Genomic DNA, 8,876 nt, shown 5'->3' with positions numbered 1-8,876 from the left:
TGTAAGGCACATTGTTCTGTGATCACAGTTACACAAAATTTGACGAAGATTACATTCACAAAATTAACATATGCAATTTACACCACTCCTAGGTTAGCATTTCAAGTTCCAATGAAATTCTTTAAATCTCCTTTCGTGACAGAAGATGACTGGACTCGTACACGGTATATAAGCACTGTGACCAAGTCGTTCTCAAGAAAACACAGACGTGAAAGACAGCAACTCCTATCTTTGTGTTCTTTACAGTCCGCCAGAAAGTAGGCCAAAATTCAGTATTAAATAAATAGGAATTCTTTTATAATAAAAAGTTTTACAACAGTTTTCCTAAGGAAATACATTCATGAGACTTTGTTTACATTCTGTTTTACAAGGACAGGAATAGCTAGGATTCTCATTTATGAAGTGTATCCACAGCACGAGCCTGTGTAAGACTGTCCACGGAGGAAACACCAGAGCTCTCTCATGAGCACTGGCACGTGGGGCTCTGCTGGGAGCTTTCCCACCGGGAACCGCAGCTCCTGTAGGGCTGCACTTGGCCCTGGGCCCATCCAGGACAGAAAACACCAGCTGAGAGCTGAGCCTCAAGACCCGCCGGTTTATTCTCTCTGGGGTTGAAGGACGTGCCCCGGCTCAGCCTCTAGCTCTGCAGCAGGGCGTGGGGTCCGGGTCCATCCAGCGATCCAGGTGAGTGGTTAAGGCAGCAAGATGCCGGACCAGCTGGGCTGTGGACCCTCGTCTGACCTGGCTGCAGTGGGCACCTTCCTGGAGGTGTGCTTGGATGCTGTGGCTTGGTGACCAGGCTGGCCTGGGGGCAGTCTGTCGGGTCACTAACCGGCAGGTTTTGTGGCCGCAATAATGGCTGGATTCTGTGCTCACGGAGTGGGGCAGAATGGTTGCACAGTGTGGGGAAGAACTATGGAGCCCGCCCCCCTGCCCACCTGTGTGACTTAGGCGATGGGCAGACCTGCTCTCGGGGTCAAGAGCTTTGGGCTGCTGAGCAGATGCCCCAGTGACTGTCCCTTGTATTTCTCAACAGCAAAGGTATGAAGAGCAGATCGCACACTTTCTCGCCAGGGTCTCCGTGTGCACTATGAAAACACTGGAGTGCTATCAGGCCTCGCCCGTGATGGCTGGGAATTTTGCATCAACAGAACTCGGTCACAGGGCAGCACACTCTCTCCTGAGCAGGGCTGAGCTGGGCTTCTTTAGAAGAGCTTCCAGGAGTGTCCGTCTGAAGGCCCTCATCCCTCTGATCCTTACTACCTCTTCCTCCCACAAAACCCTGTCTGAGCAACAGGTGAGGACGGATGAGGGCCTCTCCTGGATCCGTGTGGCAGCCACCTCACCGCACCCTCATCTGCTCCCCGCACAGGTCAGCCAGACAGTGGTCTCCCTCCAGAGGATCGGGGGTGGGGGCAGAGGGTGCAGCTCTGCCCAAGGCCATGTCCCTGGAGGGGTTGAGAAGGGGTCTATGTTACAGCATTCTCAGGGTAGGCCCAGAGGTCCTGTGAAGGTCTGAGCCCTGCTCCAAGTCCCTTGGTTCTCCATGAAACAGCAGGTCCCCGACCCCACCTGGCCCTGGCCCCAGTAAGTTGCTCGCTATGTGAAGGCCCCCCGCATTCAGCTGGAGCTGTGTAGACCTGCCCACGTGGCCAGTGCAACCTTCCGACGGCCCCGGCCATCTCCTGGCAGCAGGTGGGACACGGAAGGCCAGAGGCTGCCACACGGATGCCTGGGCCGGAGCCAGGCCCGTGCTGAGCTCTGGGAGTCGCAACACAAAAGGACAAACAAACGCGTGTCTGCAGTGGTACCTAAGGTGTCCCTAAGGTGACAGGTAGTTCAGAGAACCGGTAAGTGTGCGTTAGGACGGCACACAGCGCCCGCCCCTCGGCCTGCAGATCGCTCCTGGAACCTGGGCTCCTGCCTCGCGGGGGGTGAGAGCCAGGAATCCTGGGCGGGCGTCCAGTCTCCGTGTCCCTGGCAGTGCCGAGGGGAGCGCGGACCTGGAACACGGAGCCCACTTCTGGGGACCCAGGGCCCTTCCTGAGGCTAAGTCAGGGCTGACAGTAACACGCAAGGGCCGGCTGGGTTCAAAACCGGGACAGGCGCCCAGTAGGACCCTCGGCCGAGTGTCCGGGCAAAGGCACGGGCCCGGACCGCGCGGCAGCCGGAAGAGGCTCTGCCACGGTCCCCTCCGTCGCCCGCAGGGGCCTCTCTGCAGGTGGCTCCCGGGAACTCCGAGGGTCCGGCCCGGTGGCACGCGCGGTCCCCCGGGACGGATTCCAATCCCGCACCTCGACCCCGGCCGGGGAGACCGCAGGGCCAGGGCGTCACAGCGGCGTCTCCTCCTGCTCCAGCGCGTGCGGCGGCGCGTGGCACGAGGGCTGCAGGGACGCGAGCTTCAGCAGCGCGGGGCGGCGGCGCGCGCGGGGCCGCTGGAAGGAGCGACGGCTGTGCACGCGGCGCGCCGCCGCCGACCGCGCATGCGCGCCCGGGAGTCCGCGGCGCTCCGGCCCGGCGCCGGGCTCGCGGTCGGGCGGGGCGGTGGGCGGGGCTCCGGTGGGCGGGGCGTCGGCGGGCGGGGCTCCGGCGGGCGGGGCGTCGGCGGGCGGGGCCGGGCTCCGGGCGCGCGGGCGCGGGGACCGCGCGGGGATCGGAGGCTTCTCGGCGGCGGGAGGGGACGAGCGTCCGGTCAGCGGCACGTCGGAGCCCGTGTCACCTGCGGGAGAGGACGGCATGAGCGCAGAGGGCACCTGGCGGGGGGCCCGGGTGGGGCGGGGGCCGGGGGTGCAGGGGGGACCCAGGCGGCGGCGCGGGGGCGGCTCCCGGGCCGAGCCGGACTGTCAGGCCTTCCGCACAAACCGCACGGAGGTCGTGACTTCCCGGGTTGGCCGAAAGCCGGAGCCGGCCCGCGGGCCGGGGGCGTCGCCCGCCTTCCCAGGTGACTGCCGGCGGCCCCGCCTCTGGAGACCACCACCGCCCCGCGCGGGTGCAGGACGCCCAGGGACGGTCCAGGCCCTGCACCCTTCCCGCTCATCTTCCAGGGCGGCCGCGCAGCTTGGAGGGGGCCCAACCCACCCAGCCTGCGCCCCGCGCCCACTACCTGGAATGCTGCGGGACACGCAGAGGCCATGCCCTGGCCGTGTGGCCAGCAAGGTCCACAGTGACAGGGTCAGCTGAGGACCTACCTCTGCAGCCCCCCACCCCGACGGGCTCCCCTACCACACGCTGCGGCTCCCCGTTCGGCCCGCGGGATGCAGCCCCCCTGCCCAGGAATGGTCATGGCCACAGGGCCTCTCCAGACACAGTGCCCCGCTCTAGGACAAGCAGGGTTCGAGGAAGAGAGTGGTTGGAGGTTCAAGGAGGTTCAAGGAAGAGAAGGTTATGGGGTTCAGAGGCAGAAGCCAGGAAGAGGCAGAGGAGCAGCAGAAGCACCCGACAGAAGCCCCGCCACAGGTGTCTCCCACAAACTCTTTCAGTCCCTGGAGCACCCCGGGAAAGCCGGCTTCACGCATAAAGAGAAAGTTGCCCCAGGCAGCCCACCCTGCAGGCACGGAGCGCCTCTCCTGAGCTGCACTGGTGGACCCCCTCCCCAAGCAACCACAGGAGAGAACAGGAGGTCCTGCTTCGGTTGCAATGCCTGGGAGAGTGCCTTTGTGAGAGCCCCTCCTGGGCGGGGGGGAGGGTCTGCTTCCTGTTTCCTCCCAAGCGCACACCAACACCCAAAGGAAACGTGAAATGAACCCAAAACCTTGCACAAAGGTGTGAACCCTCTTCCCTACGGAAGGTAAAGTGGGGACAGCACCTTCTAGGGACCCAGCAAGAAGGCCTGGAAGCCCCTGCTGAACAGGTGCCTCCCCCCTACCTCCCAACCCTGCCTTGCCCCTCACTACCCCCTGCCTCCACCCCTGCGTTACCCCCTCACCCCCACCCCCAACCCCTGACTTCTCTCCTGAGAGAGGCGCTGGCCTGCTTGGCTGGCTACTGGCCTGCTCTCCACTTCCCTGTACCCTTGCCCTGAGCTCCTCTCTATGAGGTTGAGAGGGACCCGTTGCTCTTCTGGACTCACTTCTGTCACATGGACTTTTCACAAAGCCCCAGGGCTTTTAGGGAGAGAAACAGATGTTCCCCTTCCCACGCAGCCCCCACCCAGCCCTGTGCTCAGGTCCCTCTGAGCTCAAGACTTAGATTCACGGGCTTAGCACAGGGGCTAAAGAGACCCTCAGACAGCTCTGGGTCCCAACGTCTCGGGGACAGGCCGAGACTCAGACCGACGTCCTAGGGAATGCGCAGCTGGAAGAGAGGCTGAGAAGGAGTAAGAGATGCTGGACAGAGTCTGCAGAAGTTCGGGTCCAGAGCCAGAGAGGCAGCTGGCTAGGGGAGGAGCTGAGGAGAGAGGTGTCGGGGGGGGGGGGCGGGGTCCGGAGTTACATGTGTGTGGACTCAGGGAGGGTCGCGTGGGGCTGCTCCTCGGGGCCGTCAGCCTGCAGAAAGGAATCCACGGACTTGTTGCTGAGGCGGAAGGGCGCCAGGCGGCGGAAGCTGCCTGGAGAGCAGGGGATCTGCACACGGGCCCTCTGGGAGGGCACCACCGTCTCCCCAGGGGACAGCCAGGGCGGCACCCTGGAGAGGATGCTCAGGTCCTCATCCGGGGAGAACACGGGGTTGTCGATTCCTAGGAGAAAGGGCAGTGGCTGGTCAGAGTCCCGGCGGAACCCGGGACGGCAGGGAGAGGGTGCTGCCCTCGGTGGCCGACGTCAGCTGGTCCTGCCGCGGACACCCGGAAGGTCACCTGGAAGGTCTCTGGGGCTCCGGGCCTTGCACCCCATTCTGTCTCTCTGTGCGCAGGAGGCAGGACACTCAACTGCTCCCTTCTCTGGAGCAGAGACCCTGTGCCCCCCACCGCGGAACTCGCACCCACATGGACCCAGCACTAGGCCTCTCAGGTCCCGCGGTGCCCGTCAGCGACCAATGACCATGCTCACATCTGCGGCCCAGGCAGGGCTGACCCCACCCCTCACCTGACGGGGAGTCTGTGGCCGTGGTGTCTTGTGTGATGTTTGCCAGGAACTCGATCCCCCCTCCCACTTCAGCACCATAGTCCGGGGCCTCCTCGGGGTCTGAAAGTTCCAAATCTGGTGGCAAGGGAGGGCAGCATGAGGGAAGGGGACTGGGCACACAGCCACCAGTGTCGTGCCCCTGGCTACCTTGCAGAGCACCCCGAGGCCTGTCACCAGGCCACAGTGTCATCACACACACAGCGCTCCCCACCCTCTTCTGGGTCGCCTGCTGGCTGGCAGTGCCCGGACCGCCATGTCAGCACAGGGCAGGCAGAGCGAAGCTGCCGCGGCTGGTCTTCCCCTGCTACAGAGGAGCCAGGGTGCGTGTCCAGCCCTGCGGTCCCCGCTCCTCCCGCAGCAGCCCCCTGCCCAGGGTGGGACCGGAGGACCCCGTGGAGGGTCCTGGCTGCCAGGGGGAAGGGTCTCTGGCAGGACCCCCTCTGGGCCCCTCCTGCCCCATCGCCTGTGTCTCTGGGCCCTGCTGGTGAGCACTCCACTGTGCTCCCCCCAGTACCTTTCTCCTTAATGGTGAAGTTGTTCATGGGGCTCTCCAGGGGCAGTTTCCCATTGGGAATGCTGCTGTTTCTCTGAGAAACAAAAGGAAACTGCTAAGGGGCACAGCGACACCCAGACCCCGACCGCCCCAGCCGGTCCCAGACGAGCCTGTGCTGCGCTGCCCAGAGCCCTCCGGGGCCCGTCCTGCACTGTGAGTGGTTCCAGTGCAGAGCGCCCACCCGGGCTTGTCCCTGGGGGTGCCCTGGGGTGACCCCACGCCTCAGGACACCCCAAGTCCCTCTGCCAACAGCCACGCGCCCCCTGCCCTCACCCGTTTCTGGGCACGCTCCCTCTTGTAGAGCTTTGCCGCCTTCTTGTTCGGGTTGATGCCCAGCTTGGCAGACTTGAAGGACTCCAGGCGTTTCCGCATGGTCCTGTGGAAGATCTCCTTGTCCTGCTTCTCGTCTTCGTTGGGGGTCAGCTCGTGCCGACTGTAGAGATGCTTGTACTGGGGGAGAGGCCGCGGGACGGTCACAGTAGGGGCACCTCGCACAGGCTGCTCCCAGCCTCACGGCCCCACTCGAGTCCCCAGCCAGAGCGAGAGCACTCAGGGACTCGGTGGCGAGGCTGAGTCCCCGCGTCCCGCCAGCCCTTGAGGCCGTCCCAGAGGAGGAGGCTCTGTACCCACCCCCCACGCACGCCCCGCACGCCCACCTCCTGCCGAGGCTTGTACAGGTACTGCTGCAGGGTGTGGTGCGTGACCATGTCCTCCGTGTCACGGATGCTCCTCCTCCGCTGTTCCAGCGACTGCATGTCCAGGCACACCGCACTCACGTTCTCCCTCCTGCGTGGGGGCCGCCGTGATCGCCCACCTGCCCGTCCCTCGACCCCTGAGCCTGGGCGCCACCAACCCCAGGAGGCTGGTTCAGGAACTGACCCCCCAGGAACCTGCCTCGCACACACCCAGTGCCCCCTGCCCTCCGCACGCCTCCCCCAGCTGGCCCAGCCCCCGCTGCGCAGCACAACAGAGCAGGAGGCCCATGGCCTGGGCCCCGCGGAGGGAGGGGTGGCCGGGGGTGAGGCCTCAGCCCCAGATCTGTCCGGTCCTGCCGGCTCCCTCTTCTCTCTGTCTCCCGTCAGGCAGATGCTCACATTTCCTACAGGTGTATTTGTAGCCGGAAACACCTAGATCCCGGGGTCCAGTCCGGGGCCTCTACTCCACCCGCTTATGACTCTCAGGGGCCCCCAGAGGCCCACAGGCTACTGACTGTCCACAGGGGCCCTGCTGCCTGTGACCGGGAGGGCCTGGGATGTGCAGGTCAGGTGAGACCCCTCCCCAGAGCAGCCTCCCGGGCCATGGCGGGAGGGGCCAGGCCGGGGTGGGGGGGCTCTTCTGGCGGAACCCCAGGGGAACGGGAGCACGTACAGGAGGTAGGAGACAGAGGCCTCCACGGTTGAGGGCCTTGGTGTGCTGAAGTCCACATTGACCATGTTGTCGGTGCTGGGGGAACGGATGAAGGCCAGGGACCCACGGCGCTCTCCCTGTGGGGAGGGGAGAGCGGATCAGCCCGCGCCGTGGAGTGCCTTGATGCCGGGCAACCGCCAGCCCTCAGAGAGCTGGTAAGGCAGTGCTGAGTTGGCAGCTGGTGGTGGCAGGGGCAAGTGAAGACAGGACCATGGGTCCTTCATCCCAGACCCTCAGTGGGCATCAGGAAACACTGCTGCTCCCCCAGACTGGGGAGGTGTCTCTTGTCCCTGCTGGGGACTTCCACCCGGCTGCCCGGAGAGGGGAACCCCCAGGCCTCTGTCCAGAACTGAATGAGACTAAGGTCACATAGAGCCAAGCCCAACAGGAACGGAAGTTGAGAACAGCCACTCTCCTTGGGTGGGAGTATGGGGCCAAAGGGGCCCCTGGGAAAGAGTAGGAACTCCTCAGGGGTGGGCGTGGGGCTGGGAGGGCACCAAGGTCAGGGCCGGATGTGGCGGGGCAGGAGGCCCAGAGGCCCAGCCCAGGATCACATGCCATCCTGGCTGCAGGCAGAGCCAGTCCTGAGCAGGGAGGAGCCCGTGTCGCTGGAGGGGGGCAGTCAGTGCCCTGCGCGGTGGGGACGCTGCCCGCAGCCTGCATCTCTCACGTGGGGGCTCGGGGCATCAGGGCGCCCACAAGAGACAGGGCTTGCCAGCAGAAGGGGACGTCACTGTGTGCACAGGCAGGACAGCCCCCTGCCCGTCCATCCAGGCTCAGAGGACACAGAAGCCTCTGCAGAGCCAAAGGGCAGAGATCTGAGCACAGCAGCGCCCAGCCCTGGGCCAGAGGTGCAGACAGCAGGGGACCTCGTCCCTCCCAGTGCCTGGGGCTTGTGGGCTGGGGCTCTAAGGGGAGCACGCTGCCATTAGCTTGGCCAATGGTGTAGAGGCCCCTTCCCCTGTGTCCATCTGTCTTGGAGGGACCCCTGGTTGTGTTGGGGTATCGGGCTGTACGTTTGGTGTGGACAAGCCCACTGGAGACTGGACAAGCCCACTGGAGACAGGACTCACACTCCCCTTTGAAGGAACGGATGCTTCCAGGGCCCTGGCTGTGCCCCCTGGATGAGGTCCGTGAGGTTTGCCGGGACGGACCTAGCTCCCCAGGCTGAGTAGGCCCAGGCTGGTGAGGCGCCAGGTGACCTTGGGGCCTAGGGCCTGCATATGGGGTAAAGGCAGCCGGCTGATCAAGGCAAAGGGCCGGTCACTGTCACACGTGTGCACCGCCTGGAGGCGTGTGGCCCCTGGGGAGGGGCTGCTGGACTGTGTGTCCCAGGAGGAGTCCTGGCACCTGCTAGGACGCCTCCAGAGTCCTGACCGAGTGGCTGTGGGCTGGGGCAGCCTCCGAGACAGTGCGGTCTGGAGAGTCGCCGTGCAGCCCGCGGGGCAGGGCTGGTTCCTCCTCTGCCGTATGCTCCCTGAGCCCCTCACTGACCCTCACTGCAGGCACTGGCTGCTGCTTAGTGGAGAGACCCCTCTGGCCCCTCAGCTCCGAACACGTGAGGTGGATTTGTTTACCTACAGAAGGCAGGTGTTGTGTCCGTGCTCACCTGCAGGGACCTTAGAACCACAGCCTGTTCGCAGGTGTGTCCCCTGTGACCCCACAGGATGCACGACCTCCTTCTTGCTGTCTCTGTGTCCATGGCTGTGCGAGTGTGGACATGCGTGAACGTGTGTGCACCATGTCGAGGGGCACGACTCTGTACGCCCTGTTTGTTTTCCGTCTCAGACCCACCAGAGAGCCGCAGGGAGAACTCTGTGCTCAGCTCCCACAGCCGTCCTCGGGGGGGTTGGAGG

The 8,876-nt window shown here is 64.5% G+C and overlaps 1 protein-coding gene across 2 annotated transcripts in view; it reads right to left on the bottom strand.

Moving 5' to 3' along the window:
* Positions 1-2,578: 2,578 nt before the first annotated feature.
* The window catches only part of SLC9A3 (solute carrier family 9 member A3), a 42,028-nt gene continuing 35,730 nt past the window's right edge, over positions 2,579-8,876 (bottom strand). The window contains exons 11-17 of one of the 2 annotated variants that reach the window (XM_045089427.1): positions 6,982-7,097; positions 6,270-6,399; positions 5,887-6,063; positions 5,575-5,647; positions 5,022-5,135; positions 4,432-4,675; positions 2,579-2,719 (exon numbers count right to left, since the gene is read on the bottom strand). In XM_045089427.1, the coding sequence (XP_044945362.1) occupies positions 2,716-2,719; positions 4,432-4,675; positions 5,022-5,135; positions 5,575-5,647; positions 5,887-6,063; positions 6,270-6,399; positions 6,982-7,097 (858 nt within the window). In that variant the 3' untranslated portion in view covers positions 2,579-2,715. Of the gene's footprint in view, positions 2,720-4,427; positions 4,676-5,021; positions 5,136-5,574; positions 5,648-5,886; positions 6,064-6,269; positions 6,400-6,981; positions 7,098-8,876 lie in introns of those variants that run through there. The other variant, XM_045089429.1, reaches the window with a different exon arrangement.

The sequence above is a fragment of the Mustela putorius genome, unplaced genomic scaffold (assembly GCF_011764305.1).
Source record: "Mustela putorius furo isolate JIRA1106 unplaced genomic scaffold, ASM1176430v1.1 tig00000107_pilon_pilon_pilon, whole genome shotgun sequence".
NCBI classification, from domain to species: domain Eukaryota; kingdom Metazoa; phylum Chordata; class Mammalia; order Carnivora; family Mustelidae; genus Mustela; species Mustela putorius.
This window is presented reverse-complemented; position numbering and strand designations above follow the sequence as displayed.